At 43.2% G+C, this 27,317-nt stretch overlaps 1 protein-coding gene across 2 annotated transcripts in view; it reads right to left on the bottom strand.

Annotated features, from left to right (window-relative positions):
• Nucleotides 1-27,055, bottom strand: part of LOC146662837 (protein NLRC3-like) — a 33,140-nt gene extending 6,085 nt beyond the window's left edge. For both annotated transcript variants that reach the window (XM_085417641.1, XM_085417640.1), the window contains exons 1-5: nt 27,015-27,055; nt 26,224-26,357; nt 12,508-12,689; nt 10,584-12,420; nt 1,377-1,550 (exon numbers count right to left, since the gene is read on the bottom strand). In XM_085417641.1, the coding sequence (XP_085273767.1) occupies nt 1,377-1,550; nt 10,584-12,420; nt 12,508-12,689; nt 26,224-26,342 (2,312 nt within the window). In that variant the 5' untranslated portion in view covers nt 26,343-26,357; nt 27,015-27,055. The remainder of the gene's footprint in view (nt 1-1,376; nt 1,551-10,583; nt 12,421-12,507; nt 12,690-26,223; nt 26,358-27,014) is intronic.
• Between the last annotated feature and the right edge of the window lie 262 nt (nt 27,056-27,317).

The raw sequence follows: 27,317 nt of genomic DNA, 5'->3' as shown, positions 1-27,317 counted from the left end.
TGCATGTCTTTGGACGGTGGGAGGAAGCCGGAGTACCCGGAGAGAACCCACGCAAACACGGGGAGAACATGCAAACTCCACACAGAAAGACCCCGGCCTGATGGTGGAATTGAACTCAGGACCTTCTTGCTGTGCGGCAACAGTGCTAACCACCGTGCCACCGTGCTGCCCTGTATACAGTTTATTTATTTTATTTTATTTAATTTACACAATAAAAAATAAATAAACTGTATACAGTTTATTTATTTTTTATTGTGTAAATTAAATTTTTGTAAAACTAAGGTTCCATGTGTCACTGTTGAAGTGGGGCATTAATCAGTGTGATGCCACTTGTAAACATGTTGCATGTGTGGGGTTTCCCAGCCAGAGCTGCATGGACTCCACACTGGTGAGGCACACTTTCTGTAGCTCCTCTCCCTGTACTAAATTGTACATTTAAATTTGTTGTATTTTTCTTTGCTAAGTATTAGTTCTTATGGCTAAAAGCTCCCAAAGTGTTTTTGATTGCTTTGAACGAGACAAATAGTAATTGGAACTTCATTTTATCAGTTACACCATCCGTTTATGTGGTCCTTACTTGTGCTAAACAGGGATGAGGAGAGGCCTGCTGTTGCTGTGTGACACTGATTTTGCTGCTGCACTTTGTCTTGTATAGTAAATGTATAGGTTTTGTTTTATGTGTATAATGAGTTCATGACCTGAGGCTGCACACTGAATAGTATTTTCAGCCATGTTGAGAAAAGTTAAAGTTGTTTGAATATGTATTGTGTAATTGATCCATCTTAGTGGGGATTTAAATATTACAAGTTATTATTAGTGGCTTCATATTTGTCTCTGTTTTACCCCACTATAACATTTGATTTTAAAGTGGCTGTTGGGAGAATCCACACCGTTGTTTTGATAGATTGTATTTTCTTTTATATATTGTAAGCAGAGCTGCATGGACTCCACACTGGGATGAGGAGAGGCCTGCTGTTGCTGAGTGACACTGATTTTGCTGCTGCACTTTGTCTTTTAGAAATAAATCCAGTTTCCAGCCAGTCTGTGTCTGTCGTCACAACGCAGTCAACCATTTGAAATCTGCTACACCAAGCTTGTAACATTATACCCAAGAGGGCCTGAGGCTGTAATTGCTGCCAAAGGTGCTTCAACAAAGTATATAGAATTTTGAGGTGAAAAAATGAATTTAATCACTTTTGGAATGTAAGATGACAAAATGTGCAAGTGAAGCACTGTGAATACTTTCTGGATACACTATGTTTTAAACTTGAAAGTCGTAAACACAGGTTTCCACACAGCCCCAAATCACCACTAAAAAGTTATTTGTGACTAAAAGTTGTGATTTATGAGGTTCAAAAGGCAAAAATTAAACTAACACCAGTGTTTTAAGTCGACAGTTTGGACTCTCCAGTCCAGTAGACAGCTGCTTCAGTCTTGAATCCTGCAGTTTACTTCCTGTCAGGTCAAGCTCCGTCAGGTGGGAGGGGTCAGACTTCAGGGCAGAGGCCACAACTTTGTAGTGAGTCTCTGACAGCCAACATTCAGAAAGTCTGAGATTGAAGAAACAATGGAAGTCAGGGATTTATCCTAAATACTAAGGACAGAAAACAAAAATGGCAATCACTGTAAATGGAAAGTTAAAAAAGTGCACTGTGGAGCACTCATAGCTGTTGAGTCATATTTATCTCATGGAAGACCAAAGTGAGTGGATGTCAACGGACACCTACCTACCCACTGTGGCCTCTCACGGTCATGTTTGTTAGTACATTAATAATAAAAAATACACATTATAAAGGATAAGTGGAAGAGAATGAATGGATGGAACATCATAAAGGTAATTGAGGCCCTTAAGGCTGGTAAGGGCTGGTATAAGGCTGGTAAGGGCCTTATACTACAATAGAATAGAATAGAATAGAATAGAATAGCCAACTTATTATCATTTAGTGCATACACCGGTTACTGCAGGTTAGAACGAAATTTCAGTGCATTTATGTGCAATTAATAGCATGCACAGCAACTATGAAATCGTGATGAAAAACAAAGAAGAGTAAATAAGTTATGAAATAACGAAGTTTGTTAAAAATCAGTCAAAGGAAAGCAGACATTGTGAAGGATTTGTCTTGGGACACATGAGGCTGAGAGAATCTTTTTACTGTCATATGCTAAAAATACAATAAGTATTATATGCTGTCCCTTTCAGTGAAAATAAAGCAATCTAACTATTCACACAGACAGACACCATGTCCAGCTGGTTAGCCACAGGATCTCTGGTCGTCATTCTCAACCACCTTTGGGGATGTATCCCATTTTGAACTCAGAACTTGCCAAGCAAAGACTTCAAAGACCAAGTAAAGACTAAGGCCTCAGGTATGGGAAGCTTGCTATACTTCTTAGGCATCCCTGTCTTCATCACACCTTTCTGCAGCACTAGTAGTTGGCTAACTTCCCTTTGTGTTGCCTTTATCTTGGCCTCTAGTCTCTTACTCCATGGAGGGTACCGCTCGTTGTGGCTGTTGATCTTGTAGCCAAGCATCTCAGTGATCACTGCTGCCGTGGTGTAGATTAATTGGTTGGTTTTGGTGATGGTCGCTGTAGGATTTTTTAGTAGACCTTCAAAGGACACTTCCTACAGTCTTGGTAATCAGCCATGGAGGGCCCAGGTTTCCAGCTTAGTTATAATCCTGCTCTCACACTCAACACCTTCAATGCCCAGATGTTCTTGGGACTTGGTACCCAATCTCAGAGGGTGGGGATAATGACATCGCCCCGCTTACTTGACATCCTGGCTCCCCCTTGCCAGGTGTTAAAGATTCCATGGGTCCCACATACTCTTCATGTTATATCTTCCTATTCTCATTCCTTGACCCCTTTATGCTTACTTGTTCCAGTAGCCAGGACACCAGGACACCTGACATGTAACTTGTTAACCCAGACAATATCCAAGCCTGGCTTCAGTTATATATATCTCACACATATCCGAGATAGGCATGGGAATTAGAGGGGCCTAGCCTGGGGACCCTTACTGGATACATATGCTCTAGTCAAGAGTGCGACCCCCACTGCTTTATTTAATTATTTTTCTTAATCAGAATCAGAAAAAGAATACTTTATTTATCCCAAAGGATTTTAAAGGTTACAGCAGGCAGCTCGCTAATGGCGCATGCACACTTACAAAGGAACCTTCTGACCAAGCTTTACTCAAACATCACATTGGGAAGACATGTCAGAGAGGTAGGCTAATAGGAAAAAAACAACAAAAATACATAACATGAGGTCAGAAGAGAAGAAAAAAAAACTCCACTAAGACTGAGCTCCTAATGGGAGAACAGTTTGAGAACAGAAACGGTGCGTTGGTGGTTCTTTGTGTCTGGGGGTGGGCGTCCGGGTACACACCGGCTCACTCCTTGGCGGCCGCTTATCGGGGCCTGGAGCCTGGGGCTCGCTCGGGCCACTTCGGAGGTGGGGTGCCCCCGGCCTCTCGGCCTGGGGCTCGGTCACTCAGGCGCAGCTGGCTGCCGGCGGAGCTCACGGGTGCGTCACTGCAACTCCCCCTGGCTTCTGCTCCGCGGCTGCTGAGTGAGCCCTCATCTGGGACTCTCCTCAGCTCTTACTGGGACAGTGGCGCGGCTGCCCCTCTGTTGGTCTTCCTTGGTCTCTTGTGTTCTGGGGGCCTCTGGATGTCTGGAGTTTTGATCTCCTCCATACCTGCTTCATACCCTGGAGGACGGGGCTGTGGCTCCCCACACTCCCTAGCAGATCGTTACATGGAGAAACCTTTGGAATGCAAGCATGCTGATCCACACAGGTATGCACACAGGTGTACCAACGGGTATTCACAGACGCGGACTACAGCTTTCTTGGCTGCTGCCTCAAAGCACATTGTGCGCTGTCTATCTTGCGTGCTGCACAATATCGTTTATTATTTAGTATCTACTGATATCTACTGCTAGCTAGTTTATTGTGATGCTGCCATTTTTTTTTTTAGTATGTTGCTCTTTGTTGTTTGCTTTCTCTTCTGTTTTTTTTCTCCATACAGGTGACCCAGGTGTTTTGTTTTCTTTGTTTGTTTGTTTGTTTGTTTGTTTTGTTTTTTTCTTTCTTCCCCCCCTTCTCACCGTCTCTTCTCCCCTTTGGTTTTCTTTCTCTCCCTCTCTTTCTTTCATTCTTTCCCCCTGTCCTATCCCACAGTCATGTCTGTCCCGTTTGTAGCAACTGAAAATAAAATAAATTCATAATTATAATAAAGGTCAATCAAATGGACCAATATGGCAAGGCCATGATGATCCACTTGGTAAAATAAATCCGCTTGGCATCTTTCTTGGCCTTAAGACAACAATTCTGATGGCTAAAGATCCAAACGGGACACAAAAAAAAAAAAAAAAAAAGAGAACAGAAAAAAAACACCCCAGCACAAAAAGCACCTAACTGTCAATACACCATAGAAACACAAGACGGGCAACAGGGGTGGGTAAGGGTAAGAGACAGCCAGTGTAGACAGTGCATCCGGTCCTGCAGCATGTCTGCACTGGTCCAGTTGACCCGCCATCTGCCCCGGGAGGGAACCAAAGCATGGGAGGAGGCGTTAGATTCGGGGGAGTGGGGGTGATAGTGAGGGTGTATCAGTATCAGTGTACATGTTTTGTGCGTGTGCGTGTATCCCATGCTCAGCTGAGAGAAAGTGTCACCACGCCCGGTTAAGCGAAGGTCAACAGTCTCCAGTGGACCCAGGTGGCCTTGAAGGAGGTACAAAGAGTTCTGACAACAATCCTGTTATCATGGAGAATTTTGTTGTTCTAGTCAGCTTCGACCATGGCAAGCCTTCAGCTGGCGCCACTGGGATAGTTGCATGAGCGAAGATGGTGAATGTTTGGGTTTAGTGCGAACAACTGCATCCAATTTTTTACAGTTGGTCTAATGTCCATCACTGGTCCCCAATTCTCTCAATTCCCATTGTTCTTCTCCAAGATCTTATCCATATTGCATTCAAAACACAGTCTGAGTACTCACAGCCCTGCCAATCGTCTATCATGTTGGCCAGCCTTATGGGATTTTGAACAGCTGTAGCCGCTTCTTGTTCTTCAATAAGCCAGGTCCGAGCCAGCTCCAGTCAGCCAGAAATCTGTTATTGTGGTTCCGCATTGGTAGATGTCCTCCATCGAAAGTGTCACCAGACACACGACGCAACCGACCATTGAGTATCCGGCAGCAAACGTGTCTGCAGGACAATCGGACTCTCCCAAGCCCAGGAGAGTGTCAATTCTGTTACGGGACCAGTTGATCAAATCCATAATTATTTAGATTTTAGAGAACAACACTGAGAAACTCCTTCAGGGATATAGTTAGACTGGAACCCATCGCCAGATCGTCCTGTCTCAGGAAAACCAGGGCCATCACATATGTCCCCTTACATCCCGCCCATCACCTGTTTGACCCACTGGCCTTTGGTCAGCGCTTCCAGACTCACAAACAGCTTCTTCCCCTGGCCCATTCGGACTGTAAACAACACTACTAAAGAAAACTTCACAGAGCAAAGCACAACATTCAACTACTCGTTAGCCTCAAGACAAAAACAAAAAACATAACAAGTAATTTACAAAAACAAATTAATGGAAAGGCTGATCAATTCTAAAACAACATTCTTTGAACACATGAAAGTCAGATCAACCTCCAAGATAATGGATGGAAGAACAAAAGATGGAGCGGACACCTCTAAATGTCAAAAATGACACCACAACAGAACTGTCAGATAGAGCAGGGCGATATGGCCAAAAATATTTATCACGATATATATTTGACAATTTGCGATAATGATATAACTGACAATATAATTGATGCGAGACAAAATACAACTCCACAACTTTACTAGCGCAAAAAAAACCCCATCCATTTATTTTCACTTAAACAAGCAGCTGTTTTTTTTATGTGCATTAAAGCTATATAAAAATTTAACAGTGAAAATGCATATTCCTTGCTGAAAGTTTAACCAAAAGGCATTTCCAGTAGAAATGGGCTGACATATCCTGAGCATAACCATATATAATGTCCACTGAAGTTAAAAAGAGGTGCTTTGCTACATTAAACTGCAGTGTGCCAAATAAAAAAGGTCAAATATGTATTTTTCGGACCATAGGGTGCACGGGATTATAAGACACATTAAGCGAAACAAAGCAGTCAGATAAATCAAACTTTATTGAACTCATTCTTCTTGCTTCCTCCACTTCTGTACTATTGATTCATTAATGCTGTATTCTATCACAGCTGCTCTATTCCCATGTTGCAGTATATTAATGGCTAACTTCGTAATGTGGATGGATTATCTCAGTTGTTCTCCTGACTGAAGTTTGGTCCGTTTACAGCATCCTGCCGTGCAATTGCATTTGTCCCTAACCACCAGGAACCCTCACGTTAACTTTTATCGAGGGGAAAAGTGTTAGCGTTGATTCCTCCAGCTTCACTGTTTATGTTATGCTAACATAGCTGTGTCGCTAGCGATCACGTAGCACATCATTATATACCAGCTAGCCCAACTTCAGTAACCCTACAAACGTCACTGCTGTTTAGTTTCCTGTCTTCATGTATGTTGGAAGTGATAGCAGAGCAGTACGTTTGAATTTTTTCAGAAATCTCTCAGTCAGAACATGCTTTATCATGCTTAGGTAACTAGCGAAACTAGCGAGCTAACTTCCGCTAGCTTCCTGCTAACTTCTAACTTCGTTAAATGTAATAAATTCTTTTTTCATGGATGCCTGGATGTAGAGCTGGGCGATAGAACGATAACGATATGTATCGCGATATAACTTTTACTCGATAGAGAAATTAAGCTATCGCGATAGACCTCGCCGCGCTTGTCCTCTTAAAAAAAAAAAAGGTCAGCCAATCCAAATTAAGTAGCGCAGAGCCGAACCAATCACAGCCGCAGCGTCACGTCGCGTGACTTGTTACGTACAGCACAAGTGCCAAGCCGCACGTGTGTTTGTTTGGGAAGCAGCCAGCGGGTAATGGAGCCAGCGCGTAATGGAGGAAATGAGTGTGCCGACTAGAAAAATCAACCGAGCGTGACCTTAAGAGAAAACAGATGATGGTTCCAATGCCGGAGAGATTGTCGAACGGAAGAGCCATAGAAGCTCCGTAGTGTGAAGGTATTTTGGCTATTTCAAGTCTGACAAAAAATAGAGTAGCGTGCACTGTAAATTGTGCCGAAAACAAGTCTGGAAATACAATAAACTGGTGCATGCGTCACACTGTGCGCCACGTTATTGTTTCGGTGAAATGAATTTCTACAATACTGTTACTGTTAATTCTACTCTCTGCAGTGTTTTAAATGCTTACATATACACACAGTTACTGTCCCTCCACACATACGACTCGGTTCTGCTTCTATGCCCCAGCTTTGTTTACTTTTTCCCACCGAGGCTTCTAGACTTCTGATTGGCCAACATTTCTGCACGGTTAGGAATCTAGCGCCACCTGCTGCTTTGGCATGTTCATAGCAGCGTTTTCCTTCATTTCTGCCTTTATGTGTGGACGGGATTATTTTTTAAAACGAAAACGGAAAATCTCAGTTTTCAAAAATACCCGTGTACGTGTGGACGTAGCCTCAGTCTCTGACTGGAAGCGCTGATTCGTCATTCGGCTTTTGTCAGACTAAAGTAACTGTTAAAACTGTTTGAAAAGATAAGCTATACAACAAGGAGAGATTGAGAATTTCCTTTTAGTTCTCAGTTTATTTGATATTGACAAAAGTTAGTCAGTTTTGTCTGTTCTTCTGTAAAACAAACTAAGATTTATTTTTAGAATTAATATTTTGTTTCTAAGTGGATTTGACAATTTAGTCTGTTTCGTTTGTTCTATTTTGAAACTTAAACGCTTTAGCAGCTGCCTTTTGTGTAGTTTGCAATATTTGCCTTTATTTATCTGAAAAAGTCTCATGTTCCTTAAGTACATCTACCCTGTTGAACTTATTATGAGAAATAAATATTTAAATCAAAACAAGCTGCTGATTATTTCACATTTTACTTGTGAGCAACGGCACATTTAAATCTTACAAATATAGTTATTTGGCTTATATCGTGATAGATATCGTTATCGACTGAAATGAAAAAAACATATCGTGATATGAAAAAATCTCATATCGCCCAGCTCTACCTGGATGTCAAACTTCATAGTTACACCTGGTAAAGCAGCAATGCTGATCGTTTTATTAAAGACGAAAGAATTTAGACAGTTTTTAGCTCTCTCAGCTCTCAGCGAAGGCGGTCGCACTTCTCCTCTCCTCCTCACCCTTATCTTCCCTGCTTGCCTCTATGTCCTCGTCTTGTCTTGCGTGCATTACTTTCCCTGGAACAGTCTCTCACTGTCGTTCTCTAAACCTAAAAGACAATTATGGATTTGATCAACTGGTCTCTGAGTGCTATTGACACCCTTTTCTCAACGAGAAGTCGGGGCTCGGGAGAGCCTGAGTGCCCTGGAGGGACTTTCCCTGCCGGTTACACGATGGACGGGTGGCAGAACTGGAGGACCGTGTGCCTGGCGGGACTGTCGATCGAGGACGCTGAAGATATCTACCTATTCGGAACCATGATAACAGGGTTCATGCTGATCGGCGTTGGCCTAGCCCTGCTTTATCAGAGAAATAAGAGAGCGGAACCGGCTGTTCAAACCCCCACATGGCTGCCCGCTGGATTCGAAGCGCCGGGACGAGGTGCGACCTCTCACAACGAACGTAATATGGTCAACACCTTGGAGACGCTTACTGCTGCTGTGAAGGCTCAAAACAACACCATTGAGCGTATGAGGGGAAACATCAGAGAGAGGCCTGCTCAAAATGACACCCTTGAGCGACAGTTGGAAAACATCGCGGAACGGATCACTGCAGTTGTGAAGTCTCAGAATCAAAAGACTGACAACACCTTGGAACTGAAGTTTGATACCATCATGGGGAGGCTCGCGGCTCTCCAACGCGAAGTTGAGGGACCAGTCTCAGAGTGCTAAAATTCGAGCTGCTCACAAAACAGAAATCAACAATATTCAACATTCGGACACCACGGCGCCAGCTGCAGGCCCAAGGCTGGAGCCCACCAAAACAACTCCCTGATAACGACTGTGTGATGACTATTCTTCCCGTCCCATGAAGGCCACCTGGGTTGGCTGGCAGACTGTTTACTTAGCCTGATAGTGCGAAGGACACTGTCTCCGCTGAACTCTGGACACACACACACACACACTTACACTGACAAGCACTCACTCATCCCCCTCCCTTTCCAACGCCTTCGATGCTTGTGCCCTACCGGGGAAGATAGCAGTCAACTGGACCAGCGCAGATGCTGCAGGACCGGATGCGCTGTCTACGCCGGCTCTCTCTTACCCTTTACCCGCCCCTGTTGCTTGTCTCGTGTTTCTATGGTGTATTGATAGTCATGTGCTTTTGTGCTGAGGTGTTTTTTCTGTTATCAAACTATTCTCCCACCAGGAGCTCAGTCTGAGTGGAGTTTTTTTTTCTCCTCCTCTTACCTCATGTAGTGTATTTTCGTTGTTTTTTCCTATCAGCCTACCTTTCTGACATGTCTGCCCAATGTGATGTTTGTGTAAAGTTGGTCAGAAGGTTCCTTTGTGAGTGCGCATGCGCCATTAGCGTGCTGCCTGCTGTAACCCCTAATTTCCCTCGGGATGAATAAAGTATTCTGATTCTGATTCTGATTCTGATTTTAACTCTCAGTGATGCTGCAGTGTTCGTTTGACTTTGGAACCTGAAGGGAAAGGAGTTTAGGACCCAGATCACTCCCAGATTTACGAGCACCTTAGTCCGACAAATACGGCAATAACGACGGCCCGCTTGCGTGTTCTACAAAGAAAAATGTGCTTTGGTGGGTATCTGATGGACAAACACCAAATCACTTCCACATCACTGAAGTTTCACCATTTTTACAAACCAATTCTGGTTCATCCGTTTCACTCAATCGGCCATGTGCGTATGAAAACAAAGGCGCGTTTTACCCATATTCTATCGCGATATTTCATTTTCTTATCGTTGCCTAACATTGTATCGGTATTACCGTGAACGGTACAATATGGCCCAGCCCTACTGTCAGATGTACAGGAAAATATTACTCTCCCAGTCACTAACATGTACCAAAGCTTCACAAGACACATAGACAGTGATCTAAAATATTGTGTAAACTCAACAGACCCAGGAGGAATATAAAACCCGTTTATGTGAAGCCTATGCAGCTGCATGTCACGGCTGAAGAGCAAACCAAAGGCAGGAGGAAATCCATTCTATACTCCACAGGTTCAGATTTCAATTATTCCAAAGAGCTTTAACAAAATTCCTTATTTACCATTAAGAAAAGAAGATTTTGTATGAAAATGACCAAAAAAAACCTTTTCAACGTTTTTGTTGAAACTTCAAATTAAAGCTCAGAATCTGAAATTATCACACTATTTTCATTTTAAATAAATTTAGTGTGAAGAGAACAAACTATAAAGTTGTGTCACCATTCACATACTTCTAGACCTTAGAGTATATATCAGACAGCTGATGGCATCTTTACAGTTTTTAGGATGATATTAACATCTGGACTCACCGAGCCTTCCTGCAGTTTCTCACAGCCGGAATAAGCCTTAGTCTACCCTCCCATGATGTGTTGTATTCATCCAGGTCAAACTCATCCAGAACCTCCTCTGTCATCTGTAGCATGTAGGCCAGAGCTGAGCAGTGGATCTCAGAGAGTTTCTTCTCTGATCTGTTCTCTGACTTTAGGAAATCCAAGATTTCCTGATGTACTGAGAGGTCATTCATCTCCATCAGACAGTGGAAGATGTTGATGATTCTGTCAGGAGAAATAAACTTAGCTTTCATCTCCTTCAAGTTGTTAATGATTCTCTCAATAACTTCTGGACTGTTCTCTGTCTGACCCAGCAGACCACATAATATTATTTGGTTGGACTCCAGACATAGGCCATACAGGAAGCGGACAAACAGGTCCAGGTGGCCATTTTTACTCTGAAGAGATTTGTTTAGGCCCATGTGCAAAAAGTCAGCTACAGATGTGTAATACAAGTCTTCATCATAATCCTCATCATCATCTTCCTCCTCTTCATTCATTTCATCTTCCAGGAAGTCCTCCAGCACCTCCGTCTTCCTGTTAGTGAAACAGTGGAACATGTAGACAGCAGCCAGAAACTCCTGAATGCTCAGATGAACAAAGCAGTAGACTGGTTTCTGGAAGATCACACACTCTCTTTTGAAGATCTCTGTACAAACTCCTGAGTACACCGAGGCCTCTGTCACATCCAGACCACACTGCTCCAGGTCTTCTTGGTAGAACATGATGTTTCCTTTCTCCAGATGTTCAAACGCCAGCCTCCCCAGCTTCAGAAGAACTTCCCTGTCAGCCTCCGTCAGCTCCTGTGGACTCGTCTCATGTCCCTCGGGGTACTTGTTCTTCTTCCTCTTTGTCTGAACCAGCAGGAAGTGTGAGTACATGTCAGTCAGGGTCTTGGGCAGCTCTCCTCTCTGCTCTGTAGTCAACATGTGCTCCAGAACTGTAGCAGTGATCCAGCAGAAGACTGGGATTCTACACATGATGTGGAGGCTCCTGGATGTCTTCATGTGGGAGATGATTCTGCTGGACAGCTCTTCATCACTGAATCTCCTCCTGAAGTACTCCTCCTTCTGGGCGTCAGTGAAGCCTCGTACTTCTGTTAGCCTGTCAACACATGTAGGAGGGATCTGATTGGCTGCTGCAGGTCGGGAAGTTATCCAGACGAGAGCCGAGGGAAGCAGATTCCCCTGGATGAGGTTTGTCAGCAGCTGGCTGACTGATGACTTCTGTGTGACATCAGACAGCAGCTTCCTGTTGGTGAAATCCAATGAAAGTCTGCTTTCATCCAGGCCGTCAAAGATGAACAAAAGCTGAGAGACAGCCAGCTTCTCTGCTGTGACCTTCTGTAATGTTGGATGGAAAACATGGAGCAGCTCCAGAAGACTGTACTGCTCATCTCTGATCAGGTTCAGCTCCCTGAATGAAAGCAGAACCACCACACTGACATGTTGGTTCTCCAAGCCCTCTGCCCAGTCCAGAGTGAACTTCTGCACTGCAAAGGTTTTTCCAACACCAGCCACGCCGTTGGTCAGAACCACTCTGATGGGTCTCTGTTGGTCAGGTAAGGCTTTAAAGATGTCCTGGCACCTGATTGGAGCGTCATGGAGGGCGTCCATCTTGGAAGCTGTCTCCAGCTGCCTCACCTCATGTTGGGTATGAACCTCTTCAGTCTGTCCCTCTGTGATGTAAAGCTCAGTGTAGATCCTGTTGAGGAGGGTTCTACTTTCTGTTTCATCACTTCCTTCAGTCACACATTCACATCTCCTCCTCAGACTGATCTTATGTTTATCTAAAGCCTCCTGCAGATCAACATCTGCTGAAAGACATGATAATATTTAAGACCAAAAAGGAAGAAAACTTCAATGTTTGAAAAATCTATTAGTAGACAGATGTTCAATCTTACTATGTATACAGCTCCTCTGTCCAGTTGACTGCAGTCCATTGCTCGATCTTTCTCCATTATGGGGACAGGAGTCATCTTCTGTGTGTCCACAGCTAGTAGAAACGGGATGTTTCAGGACATCCTGACACAAAGCACACATAGGCAGCTGCTGACCCCCACCATCAGGACTCCTGTTATTGTCTCTGTGAAAATTCAGGAAAAATAAAAACTATGTCCAGATGAACAGAATCAAATTTTAGGGATTGGCTTACCTGGATGATGAGCATGCATCAGTATGTTTTATATAGTATTGCCAAATGTAATAATGCACTTTTATTTAATCTAAGATAGCACACATAAGCTCTGATGTATTTAAGTGATTCTCACAATAGTTACTATTCTTCAATCAGTCCAGGGCTGACTGGAAGCTCTTGGTGGCACTGTCACTTGGGGTTCGCTCTCTGCAGTAGAGTGTCACTTCCTGTTCCACCCACTGGGGTCAAACTCTTGTAATTGCCGATTCTGTTCTCAGACATGTGAAGCTAGAGACACCAGCAACCATAGACAATTGTCTTCCAGGGGCCAGAGCAGGCAACATTGAGGAAAATTTAAAACTGCTGGCTAAGGGTAAACGTAAATTCAGTAAAATTATGATTCACGGCGGCAGTAATGACACCTGGATGTGGGCTCCATAGATAATTGGCAAACCTTCTGGATGAAACCTGCTCTTGTTAGGAGAGACGGCATCCATCCCACTTTGGATGGAGCAGCTCTCATTTCTAGAAATATGGACAAATTTATTAAACCCACCATTTGATTGAACATGAAAAAAAAAAAAATCACAAAGAAAGAACAATACAGTATCCACATCTGAACCAAAGAGTAAAACAGTGAAATGTGGATTATTAGATTAGATTAGATTAGATTAGATTAGATGAAACTTTATTAGTCCCTCGGGTGGGTTCCTCCGGGAAATTCAGTTTCCAGTAGCAAAGCACCGAAAGAAGTTGCATGTTACAGATACATTAAGGGGAATGAGAGTAAGGATATAAGTATAAATACACCATATATACACATATACACATATATAGATACAGAATATACAATATGGATAAATAGGATTGCTCATTTGAGTGAGTATATTGCACAGTGATTATTGGACAGTCAAATATAAGAAAAAAGACAAAACAAAAACAAAAAACAAATATTGCAAATATTGCACAGTGTAGAGAAGCACCTACAGCTCAGTTGTTCCCGCCCTCCCTTGTCCCCCTGTCTCCCCTCCCTCTCCCCTCCAGTGAGGAGTTAAACAGTCTGATGGCGTGTGGGACAAAGGAGTTTTTAAGTCTGTTGGTTTTTGACTTTGGGAGAAGCAGCCTGTCGCTGAATAGGCTCCTCTGATTGTTTACGACCGTGTGCAGAGGATGCCCGGCATTGTTCATAATGTCAAATCCTTCCCAAATCAAAAACCCTGGATTAACGGAGATGTTCGCGCGGCACGGAACACCGCCTTTGCCTCCGCGAACACATCGGACTACAAACACGCACATTACCAACTCCGGAAGACGATCAAAGCAGCCAAACGTGAGTACAGGGACAGGGTGGAGCAACAGTTTGACAACCCTCGGAGTATGTGGCAGGGACTAAACACGATCACAGACTTTAGAGGGAAAACCAGCACACCGCAGACCACGGCCTCTCTGTGTGAGGATCTAAACGTATTCTACGCTAGATTCGACACAGCGAACACCATGAGACCGGACAGTGTGCGCACCGCGGATGACGTCAGTGCGCACACTGTGTCTGAGGAGGATGTGCGGAAGTGCTTCAGGAAGGCGAACGCACGCAAAGCTACTGGTCCGGACGGGATTCCCGGCCGCGTCCTCAGGTCATGCGCGGCTCAGCTGGCTGGAGTGTTCACGCACATCTTCAACCTTTCCCTCTCTCTGTCTGTAGTCCCAGCCTGCTTCAAAATGGCCACCATCGTCCCTGTACCCAAATCCTCCACCATCTCCTCATTGAACGACTGGCGACCTGTAGCCCTGACCCCCATCGTTAGCAAATGCTTCGAGAAGCTGGTCAGGGACTTCATCTGCTCTGCACTACCCGACTCACTGGACCCTCTACAGTTTGCATACCGCCACAACAGGTCCACTGATGATGCCATAGCCCTGACACTACACACTGCCCTGTCACACCTGGAGAAGAGAGACACGTATGTGAGGATGCTGTTTGTAGATTACAGCTCAGCATTCAATACCATCGTTCCCTCGAAGCTGGACAGGAAACTGCAGGATCTAGGACTGAGCAGCTCCCTCTGCAGCTGGATCCTTAGCTTCCTGTCTGACAGACGCCAAGTGGTCAGACTGGGCAGCATCACCTCATCCCCCATCACACTGAACACTGGTGCTCCACAGGGGTGTGTACTGAGCCCTCTCCTGTACTCACTCTACACCTACGACTGCACAGCCACTAACAACTCCAACATCATTGTGAAGTTTGCGGACGACACTACAGTGGTGGGTCTTATCACCAACGGTGATGAGACGGCTTACAGGGAGGAGGTCAGCGCCCTGACCCACTGGTGTCAAGACAACCATCTCACCCTCAACGTCGCAAAGACAAAGGAGTTGATAGTGGACTTCCGGAGGTGCAGAGAAGTACACACCCCCATCACCATCAACGGCGCTGCTGTGGAGAGAGTGAGCAGCTTCCGGTTCCTTGGTGTACATCTGGCTGAGGATCTTACGTGGTCAGTACACACAAACAAAACAGTGAAGAAGGCGCAGCAGCGCCTCTTCTTTCTCAGGAGACTGAAAAGATTCGGCATGAACCCCCGCATCCTCAGGACCTTCTATCACTGTGCCATTGAGAGCATCCTCACTGGATGCATCACCACCTGGTATGGCAACAGCACCGCCTACAACTGCAAAGCTCTCCAGCGAGTAGTGCGGTGCTCTGAACGGATAATTGGAGGTGAGCTTCCCTCCCTCCAAGACATCTACAGGAAGCGCTGCCTGAGGAAAGCGGGGAGGATCATCAAGGACTCCAGTCACCCCAGCCATAAACTGTTCAGACTGCTTCCATCAGGAAGGAGGTTCTGCAGCATCCGGTCCCGTACCAGCAGACTGAGAGACAGCTTTTTCCATCAGGCCATCAGACTGCTGAACACGTCATAGACACCTCAGCTTCACTACTGGAACTTCAACATTATGCACTCCACACTGTATATAAATGCCACTTGTTTTGCACATATTCAACACTGTATATTTTATATATTTTATTATTATTATTATTATTATTTATTTTAATTTTCTTTTTTACTATTTAATTTGTAAAAATGTGTATACACACACACACACACACACACACACACACACACACACACACACACACACACACGTAGGAAAATATTTAGTATACACATCCAGAAATGCATACACTATTATATATTGTACATATATTTATTAGTTTCAGGTTGGCCATTCTTGTATTTTGCTCGTTTGTGTTGTTGTGTTTGCACATCTCTGTTGCTTGTGGGGCTCGCACACAAGAATTTCACTCGCATGTGCTGTGCCAGTGTGCCTGCACATGTGATGTGACAATAAAAGTGATTTGATTTGATTTGATTTGATTAATGTCCATCAGTTTCTTTAAGGTCCTCTTCTCTGCCACTGTCACCAGAGTGTCCAGCTTCATGCCGACCACAGAGCCAGCCTTCCTGATCAGTCTCTCCAGCCTGCATGAGTCCTTCTTTGCTGTGCTGCTCCCCCAGCACACCACAGCATAGAAAAGTACTCCAGCAACCACTGACTGGTAAAACATCCTCAGGAGCTTCCTGCAGATGTTGAAAGACCTCGGCCTCCTGAGGAAGTACAGTTGGCTTTGGCCTTTTTTATACAGGTGCTGCGTGTTGCATGACCAGTCCAGTTTATTGTCCACCCACAGCCCGAGGTACTTGTATGTGTTGACCACCTCCACCTCCTCTCCCTCTATCTGAACTGGCAGTGGACCTAGGGCTGCTCGATTATGGCAAAAATGATAATCACGATTATTTTCACTGAAATTGAGATCACGATTATTTGACGATATTTATTTAACCCTTTAAGATCTACCATAGAACCAAGTCCGCCAGAGCTTATAATATTTTTTTTACATGCTGTAGTGCCATTTGTGGGAGCATTTCAAGTTGCTATACATCAATACAACTGTTATAGCCCATATTTTAAAAATGTGTATGTATTAAGTCCATAGTAACTACATTAATTGCAAAAAAGTGCAATAAACTACAAAAAAATTGAAAATCGTTTTTGTTTTTTTTACATATATTTCTACTTGGAGAAATTTAAGAGGCTTATCCCTCAAAACTTTAAATACAAAAAAGTTGCAAAAAATAGTTTACAACAACAGGAAATTTATTTTGAGTGTCTTCATAGTTTTATTTTTGGAGATACAGCAATTTTTATATACTGCAGGAAAAACAAAAAAACAATCCTATGATGCAAATTTGCAAAGAATGTGCATGTGCATCAAAATAAACTATTTCCAGCAGTGCAATTCGAGTTCTAAGGCCTACAAGTAAAAAACTACATTTTCCGCGAAAATGACGTCAGTTGCGATAGTTCGCGTTGACGTCTTTTTCAATGTGGGAAGTGTTAAGAACAGCTGATCGGATCGGCAAAGCGTGTTTCTGGAATATTATGTTTTTGTTCCTGCAAGCGCTTTTTATGCAATTTTTGCAAAGCTATATGTGGAAGGAAACCGTGACCTAGGATAAGCTGATGGCATAAGATGTAAGTACAACTCCTCTGGTTTCATATGGAAAAAAATTTATTGTGCTAGCTTAGCGGTTCAGGTTCTACAGGGATTTAAAAATAGTTATACAAAACGAGCATGCTGCTCTGACCGGCTTTAAAGGGTTAACAATAACAATGTATTGAATAATTACTTTAAAAAATAATATAAAATAGTGTGCAAATACTGATAACAGTGCAAATGTTTGCAATAAAAGAAAGAAAGAAATAAATAAATATTGTACTATTCTTAGTTAGCGTATTGTCTGTCTTGTCTTAATGTTGGTTTAAAATGGAGCACTGTAACAAAAAATAATTTCCCCCAGGGATCAATAAAGTATTCTGATTCTGATTCTGATGATTCTGAAATGAAAAATGTAAACTTTGCAGTGTTGCTCTGTGGTGCAGCTACGACACCATAGCAAAGTTTACACACTGTGTCTACTTGATCCACGTCTGACTCCGCGAACCCATAATGTTTCCACACCACTGAAGTTTTTTTTTTTTTTTACCTCTCTTTTCAACCAACGGCAGTCACTCTCCTCTCCAAATAACTTCTGCTTAGCTTTCCGAGCTTCCCTCGGGTCCTCTTAATTGTTGTGACGCGTGTTCGAAATGCAGAGCAGTGCGCTTGATTTGCCACACGGAGCAGCGCGAGAGTAAAGCATGAGGGAGGGGCTAATAATCGGCTCAGTCATTTTTAATGATCGTTGAAAGCCCAGATCGTAATCGTGATTAAAATTCGATTAATTGAGCAGCCCTAAGTGGACCTGGTCTGGACCTCCCGAAATCCACAACCAGTTCCTTGGTCTTTGAAGTGTTGAGTTGCAGGTGGTTTGTGTGACTCCATGTGACAAAGTTCCTCACCAGGCTCCTGTACTCCTCTTCCTGGTCATCCCAGATGATGGGGTCCACCTGCATCCTGTTTAGTTTCTCCTGGAGCAGACAGGGCCGGAGGATTCTGCCTGGATGATATCAAGGAACCAGGCTCCACGGCGCCAAAACAGCAGAGACTAGCAATGTGGGAGAGGGCCGGCGCAGATCGCCGCAGACAGGGAGTGGACCAGCGGCGGATAAGAGAGAAGCTACGGAGCTTCCATCGGGCCCCACCGGGGAGCATCCGACTCTTGTGACTGAAATCAAGAGGGTCATTACGTCTCCACTGGAGCTTTAAAGTGAGGCATCCTGCTCTCATGCAGAGAGGAGGACTTCATATTACTCCTTAGTAAATCTACCAAGAATTTGAAAACTGTTTTGCTCAGGATTGTATAAGCTGAATTCTATATTTAAGAATTAAATATTTTATTGTTACTATTTCAACCAGTTCATCAAGCACTCCAATTATGAGCCTGCCTAAAGTGATTATTTTACTTTTATTTTTACCTGAGAAGGAATACACTTAGGCTTTTTACTTCTCAAATGACATGTGTTCCTCTGCTCTCCATGTATTCTGTGAAGAGTCTTTTTGCAATTACTCCCTGAGCTTGTTAAAGAAGGAACTTTATACCGGTTGGGTAACCCTGGCTTCAAAGAAGGATACTGGTGCTGGGTATTTTCCCTGACACTGATGAGAGGCCCTCGACTGGCACGAGGATTTCCTCTCAACTTGAGGTTTCACCTGAACTTCGGATTTGGAAGTCTTTGGTTTTGTTTTTTCGGTTTACTTGTTCATTGTTCTTGTTCATTTTCTGGTTAGCATGGGTGATGTTGCACAAAGGTACACAGACTGAAAAAGTTATATGCATCATCAGGAAAATAAAATAATGACGCTAAATGTAAAAGGGCTACATAATCCGATTAAAAGGAGTAAAATAATAGCTAAAATGAAACGTGAGAAGCTGCAGGTAATCTTTTGGCAGGAGACACATCTATCTTCTTTAGAACATGAAAAATTAAAAAATTTGGTTTCCAAACTACCTATTACTTGTCTCATAAATCAGGCCACAAAAGAGGAGTAGCCATACTGATCCCCAATGCTGTTAACTTTGAATTCTATTTAGAGGTAAAGGACAAAGAAGGGAGGTTCATTTTGGAAAAGGGTAAATTAGAAGAGGAGGAAGTAACATTATTCAATGTATATGCCCCGCCAGGAAGCTCCAAATCTTTTTATGAGAAGTTATTCGATTTAGTGGTCTTGAAAACACGAGGAGTTCTTATTTTTGGTGGCGACCTTAATGTTCAACTCCAACCAAAACTGGATGCATCCAACCACCGGCAAAAGAAAAGTTCGAATGCCATTAGGGTCCAACATGCTTACAGAACTGGGTTTGATTGATTTGTGGAGAGCCTCTCATCCAGGTGAAAAACAATTTACCGTAATTGTCGGGCTATAAGCCGCTACTTTTTGCACAAGCTTTGAACCCTGCGGCTTTTAGTCAGGTGCGGCTTTTCTATGGATTATCCATGATTTTTGTCATATCGTAAGACGATTTGTTTTGTTTGTTCCGCTGTTGTACGGCACTACGTTGCCTGGCGGAAGGGCATGTGATCAGACACACAGTATCGGGGTTCAAGAGTGGTATGTTGGTCACATGTCCATCCGCCAGGCAACATAGTGCCGTACAAGTAGCGCGGAAAACAAACTTCAAAGTAGCGCCACGCGTTCAGCGGGAGGCGTGGATGACGAGCGGCAATAAACTTGCGAAAAGCAAGTTATGCTCAACTCCACCGGTGGAATCTGACAGCGTGGAAAAGTGTGAAAACATTCATGATCACCAACGGATTTCGAAGGGCTGGACTGCTGCATGATGGAGAGGACACCGCCACGGCCCTTCTGAGGGTGTTCGACTCTGACACTGACAACGAGGATTTGTTTGGTTTTGAAAGTGACAACGAAGGAAAGAAGCTGAGAGTGGATGACGAAGCCATCCTGAGCCTGTTCGTATCTGACACTGGAGAAGAGGACTTTGGTGGTTTTAGTGCGCAGGAAGATGGTGGTGAATGACTGACTTTTCTTGAGCCTAAAAGGTAGTCCGAATCTATTTTTCCGGTGTGCTGTAGGTTATTGTTATGTACTACATTTGTTACTCATTTATGAAGCACAGTACATGTTTCGTACTTGTAATTACCGCTACTTTTACATATACCTAAAAAGTTGTGCAAATATGTACCCATAACTTGTTTTTCAAAATATTAATAAAAGGGGTGTGTCTCCAAACAGCCATCTCTTTCCTGACAATTCCCTTTGTGCATATTCTCTTACATATGATAAGTCAACATTGAAACACCTGCGGCTTTTAGTCAGGTGCGGCTAATGTATGTACAAAACAGGATTTTCCCCTGATTTTAGCTTGTGCGGCTAATATTCAGGTGCGCTTTGTAGTCCGGGAAATACGGTACCTATTATTTTGCTCACTGTTCTGTATATACTCGAATTGACTACTTTTACCTCTCTGGGGACATCTCAGGCCCTCCAAGGTTTGGAGGCCTATCTCCCCCTACCACCACTTCCCCTGCCAGTGGCGGACTCCCTCAGACATCGGTGCGTTGGTGGTTCTTTGTGTCCGGGGATGGGCGTCCAGGTACACACCGGCTCACTCCTTGGCGGCCGCTTATCGGGGCCTGGAGCCTGGGGCTCGCTCGGGCCACTTCGGAGGTGGGGTGCCCCCGGCCTCTCGGCCTGGCGCTCGGTCACTCAGGCACGGCTGGCTGCCGGCGGAGCTCACGGGCCCGTCACTGCAACCCCCCCTGGCTTCTGCTCCGCGGCTGCTGAGTGACCCCTCATCTGGGACTCTCCTCAGCTCTTTCTGGGACAGTGGCGCGGCTGCCCCTCTGTTGGTCTTCCTTGGTCTCTTGTGTTCTGGGGGCCTCTGGATGTCTGGAGTTTTGATCTCCTCCATACCTGCTTCATGCCCTGGAGGACGGGGCTGTGGCCCCCCCACACCCTCTAGCAGATCATTACATGAAGGAACCTTTTAAAAACAAGCGCGTCCATGCTCACAGGTGTACACACGGGTGATCACACCCACAAACTACACCCTTTTTGGCTCCTACCTCAAAGCACACTGTGTTCTGTTGATCTTATGTGCTGCACAATAATGTTTAATATTTAGTATTTACTGTCATATTCCCATATATCATTGTGATGTTGTTTATTCTATTACTCTTGTTCTCTTCTGCTTGTTTTCTTTTTTCTTTCTCAGCAGGTGACCCAGGTGATTGATAGATGCATTTTTTTTTCTCTGCCCGTTCTGTTGGTTTTTGTTTTTTGCCCTTCTCCCCCGTCCCTCTTCTCAGCTGTTTCTCTTTCCCTCTTTCTTTCTCCCCTTCTTTCCCCCAGTCAAGTCTGTCCCGTATTCAGTAAGTAAAAATAAAATAAACAATAAAAGGTGAATCAAATGGACCATTACGGCAAGGCTGGGATGGTCAATTTGGTAAAGTAAATCCGTTGGGCATCTTTCTTTACCTTTAGACAACAATTCTGATGGCAAAAGAGCCAAACGGGACAGGCAAAAAAAAAAAAAGAAAAAAAAAAGAATTGACTACTTTTTTATGTATAAATCATACTGGCATAAGGTTGAAGATTGTAAAATAGTGGTCAGAGATTTATCTGATCATTCACGTGTGTACCTAACCCTGCACCGTACTCGGACTAAACAACGGAAAAATACACTTTGGAGACTCAACACCAGTATTTTGAATGAGAAATCAGTACTAACACAAATCCAACAGGAATTTGTGCGTATATCTCCATTTTTTGGATGGGAAATTGCTCGGCTTACTACCGTTAGAGGGACACACAGCTGGCGAAATAATGTTTGAGAAGATTTCAGCTCTTTTTGAGGAAAATGGTCTGGATATGAAGCGTGTCTGTATACTTGTGACGGAGGAGGCTTCATCCATGGCAGGAAAAGTGAGTGGTCAGCGAAATATTTATTTTAATTTGAAAGGGAATTATCAAAATGTTTTTTTGTTATTATTATTATTATTTCAAATGTGCAAAAAATAGTTCAGTTATAGCTCCCTTTTTTTAAATGGACCTTTTGGTGTGCATTTGTGATTTACAGGGGAAAAAGAATAAAAAAATTACTTGTTTTTCAGTACAGTTGTGTGGGTTTGAAATTGATCATGATCTGCTGCTTACTGGCTTCAAAAAAAAAAATCTGGCCCAGATAAATTCCTCGGTTTGAAAATTTGGCCCAACTAACTTCGTAGTTGAATAGCCATGATATAGGCCAATATCCGTCCTTAATGTGGACTATAAATTATTTGCTTCAATATTATCTAAGAGACTGGAATCAATTATTCCGGAGCTGATAGACTTAGATCAGACAGGCTTTGTTTCAAATAGACAGACTCAAGATAACTTAAGGAGAACATTACAAGTGATGAACCACATAACATAGGAAATATTAGTGCAATGTTGATTAGCTTAGATGCCGAAAAGGCTTTTGACTTGGTGGGTTGGGAATATCTATTTAGGGTACTAGCAAGAGATGGCTTCATTAAATGCCTATGTTGGAGAGGCTGTGGCTCGCCCATGGCAAACCATTTCCATGTCTTAGGGGCCTGCCCAAGAATCCAGCCATATTGGGGGGAGGTGGCCATTGAGATAAACAAAATAATCAGGATAAAAATGGACTATTCATTTGTTACCTTGTATCTTGGCAAGATACCTAAGACACTTTCACATAAAGATAATTATTTATTGAAAATACTTTTGGCTAGCAGCAGAAAGGCCATAACCCGAAGATGGCTAAAGGCCAATCTTCCAACTCTGGCCCAGTGGCATGGGATAGTGAAAGAAATTTTTGGAATGGAGAGGCTTACGTTTGTCCTTAGACTGGAGCTGGAGAAATTCAAGAAGCTCTGGGAAAAATGGATTGTGTATACCCTTTGTACGGAATAATTATAAATGACTGTATTCTCATACTGTAAATAAATAAATAGAAAGTAAAAAAAAACAAACTTAAATACTGATCCGTATGTGTAGGTTTACGGTACATATCAGCTTTTAGATGTCCCCCATTACTGATGGAAATCTCACAGTCTAAGAAGGCTAACCTGACACTTTTCATATCCTCCCTGGTGAATTTGATGTGTCGGTCAACCCTGAAATGTGGTACGTCCTGAGATTTGATTTTCAGCCAGGTGTCATCCACAAATCTGAACCAATGGCTTGGTGGTGTTCCAGGGTGGGATAGCAAAGCCCTCTTTTCCACTTCTTCCATGTACAAGTTGGCCCCAACGTTATGCCCTTGTATATGGAATATGTGGAATTAAGACACAGTTCCAAAAGCAAACACACTTGGTCGATGCTGAGAGTGGTCCTGTTGCTGAGATTGGGGTCATCCAGTAATCTCTTACTAACTCCCTCCAACGCGGAAGTGAAGAGAGATGTAACGTCGTACGAGACCATGGTTTCATGTGCCTCCATGACATCTCTCACCTTCTCAACAAAATCCAAAGTGTTCTGGATGTGGTGCTCAGAGCTGCCCACCCACGGGTTGAGGATCGAAGCCAGAAAGCCATTGTTTCCTTTTAGAGATGTTATAGGTGACTAAGTTGATCATACAGACAATCGGGCTTAAAGGTATATGTATATATGTAGATATATATGTATCGTCGGTAAACCATACAAACTTGGTGTAGCTTCCCCTGCGTATAACCTGTGGTATGAGATCAATCAATAGGATTGTCTTGTTCTAACTGCTTCAGACAGTCTATCACCCTCTTCCTGTAACCACTTCCTGGGTCTCGTTTCAGGGGCTCTTAAGTATTTTTGTCTCTGAGCAGTGACAACGTTTTCTCATGATAGTCTTTCTGGTTTACGCACACCGCATGGGTGTAATTAGTTGCTGATTGCATATTATTTTCAACATTTTCCATAGTTACCGACTCTGTCACGGTTCTGGGTCCGTTGGACCCAGTATTTTGAGTTTATTATATTTCGGTTTAATTCTGCTTCATGGATTGTTTTCTTATTCTCGTAGTGATGATGATTATTATTAGTTTCTTGTTTCTGTTTATCCGTGCTTAAGGATTTGTTCTCAGTTATATCTCACGTTTAGTTTAGTTCAGGTTCCATGTGTCATTCTGTCTGTCTGTCTCTCAGTGTAAAGTCTGCATGCTTGTTTAGTAATTCATGTTTCCTGGTTTATTGTGAAAGTCTTTGTCTTATGTTAGTGTGTGCAGCTTGGTTCCCCCCGTCTCGTTAACCCTGATCTCTCCCAGCTGTGTCTCCCTCCTGTTGCCCATTCGCTGATTACCACCCTGTGTATATTAGCCCTGTGTTTTCCTGTGCTCAGTGTCGCGTCGTACCCTCAGATCCTGCCTGTGTGTTCCAGTTAGTGTTTTCATGTTTGGTTTCTGATTTGTTGGTGCCAGCAATAAAGCTGTGGTTTTCAGTTATATTTCCGTCTGAGAGTCCTGCACTTGGATCCACATCTCCACCTGCCCGCACACAGAGCCCTGACAGACTCGGGTTTTTACAAATGTTCAGGATGTTGACAATTAATACAGGATAATACAGAGAGGCTTATGATGAAATCCACTTGTCAAATTCAGTCTGAACTTTCTGATTTGGACTTGAACAGCAGGATCAATGCCTTTTCTCTAAGCAGTGCCAGAAGAAAGTAAATGCTTTAGGTTGAACTTTTTTCGCTGCAGTTAAATTTTGATTAATATGTTCATATTGTAATTTACAGTATGAAATTCATATGTTCTGTTTTTGGAAGCCACTTTGCTTTTCTGTTTGACTAAATTCTACTTTCTTAGGACAGGCGTTTGCAACCCTAACGCTCGTGTGAATACATAAGTGCTTCTGCAGCCATGACAAAAAGGGTTTCAAATTTCCATCACTGCTAATAGCAGCTGCAGCCAGAAAATACCTTTGACCCCACAGAATCAGTCATTGAACCTTTTTTTTTTTTTCTTTTTTTTTTTCACAAAACGACAAAAGATGATGTATGCACAGTGTTTGGGAGTAACGGAATGCATCAACCGGCGTTACGTATTTAGAATGCAAAATATGAGTAACTGTATTCCATTACAGTTACCATTTTAAAAGGTGCTATTCAGAATACAGTTCCTTTGTTGAAATAAATGGATTACACAGCGGTCTTTTCCTGTTTCATATGTTAGGCTATACCCTCTCTAGTTTTGGTAATTCCACACCAGTGGAAACCCAAACAAAACACACATTAAGAGGCTCTAATGCCCGTGTCTCAATCTAACAGCCCATGTCACCTCTAATTGCGGCCACATAATGATGTGAAGAAATATTTTTTTTTTAATTATTATTCAAAAAATGATTTAATATGAAGGCAATAGCAGAGTGTTACAAGCATCGTCCTAAAGAATGTAGCCTGATGGGCAGTGTAGTCCGTGCTGCAGGGAGAATGGACTGCCATACCCGTTATGTGTCTGTGAGCGAGGGGGAGAAAAATCTTGTTTTTCCTCTGAAACAATAAGCTCTGTTGGAGCAGCCTTTCAACGCCTCTCTCTGTCTCTCGCTAGCAAAGTTGACCCAGACAACAAAGCAAAGCTAGTTTTCAGCTACGAGCCCGACAAGAACCCGACATATTAGCCAGAGGTCCCTTTACTATGGTTCGGAGCTGCGGACCTGTTTTATATACGCACGGAATAGTTTTCTATACTTTCTGTGAAGTGCAGCCTTACCTAATGTCCACCCTACTGTTACTCATTTATATTAAGATTTAAACATCTAGTTGGTATTGGTATGGCGACTAACCTTCAGTAATAGTAATAAATCACACAGCAATAGGACATTCATGTAGTTGTAAAAAGCATGATAATATATGAAATAATCCAAAGTATTCAGAATACGTTACAAAAGACATTTTGGGGCATGTAATCTGTAGTGGAATACATTTTTAAAGTAACCTTCCGAACACTGTGTACGCAGAGAGAGAGAGAGAGAGAGAGGGTGAGTGTGTGTGTGTGTGTGTGTGTGTGTGTGTGTGTGTGTGTCAAAAACACTTACTTTGGTTCAGCACTGAAGTATGGAGGTTCTTCTTTGGAACAATCACTCTTCACTGCAACATAGCTGCATCCTGGAAACTCTGCTGGTCCCTCCTCTTTCTTCACATCATTTATTTTCATCTTCCCTGAGTCAGCCTGAGAGGGAAACCGGCTGTGAGTGCCAAACAGAAAGTCTCTGATGCTAACAGGTGGGGCTCTGTGATTGGTCCACTTGAAGTGACTGAACCAATGAATAAAGAGCAGGGTTTGTTTATCTTCACCCAACAGCTGCCTGTCTCCTGTCCAATCACTGATGCAGGATTCCTCAGCCCACTGAGATCTTTGTGAATACAGAAACTGTCATCTGTTTCACTAAACAAGTTTTAGCCCCTCCCCTTTTTTAGAAAGCTTTCTTCTAATTGGCTGATCTCACAGAGGGGTTAAACACAAAGTGCACTGACGATATACGTCTGTCGCCTCTGCGTGACACTAAACATATGAAAGACTGTGAGTCTGTAAAGCAGTCTGATCTTTGAGCTCACAGGCAATCCTGGGTTTTCTTACTGATTACGTATAACACTGAGCTCCTTATTAGAAGCTCTGGACATGTTTGATATGAACAGAAAACAGGAGAAGAACAGATCCACAGAGACTCACAGTCAAGTTTGATGTTGGTGCCAGGAGCTGACGACATCACTGATAAAAATCTGCTGTTAAACATGAGCGAAGGAGGGGTGTGATATCGACGGGGTGTGTGTGTGTGTGTGTGTGTGTGTGTGAGTGAAATAAAAAGAAAGCTGAGAAAACACTAACCTGCGTCCTCTAAGCTCATGTGGCAGCTCCCTTTATTTCCAGGAAGTGATTCAAACATGTGTTCAAACAGTTAGAGCATGGGGGAGGGGCCATCAACAGCAGGAGGCGGAGGTAACCAGGCAGTGTTTGTATTAGTGGCACAGACACACTCGAGCATTCCTTCAAAGGCTGACGGTTATCAATAAAATGCAGACTTATTTTACTTACTTTTATTCACCCACTCGTATAACCAAACACCAACAAAGTACAAAACATGGGAATAAACACATTAAACCTCATCTTTATATAAATTAGTATAAACAA

This window comes from Rhamphochromis longiceps, linkage group LG9 (genome assembly GCF_057381845.1).
Source record: "Rhamphochromis longiceps isolate RC_006_pf linkage group LG9, R_longiceps_female_GT1.1, whole genome shotgun sequence".
Lineage (NCBI taxonomy): Eukaryota > Metazoa > Chordata > Actinopteri > Cichliformes > Cichlidae > Rhamphochromis > Rhamphochromis longiceps.
The sequence above is the reverse complement of the archived record's forward strand: the minus strand, read 5'-3'. Positions and strand labels throughout refer to the sequence as shown.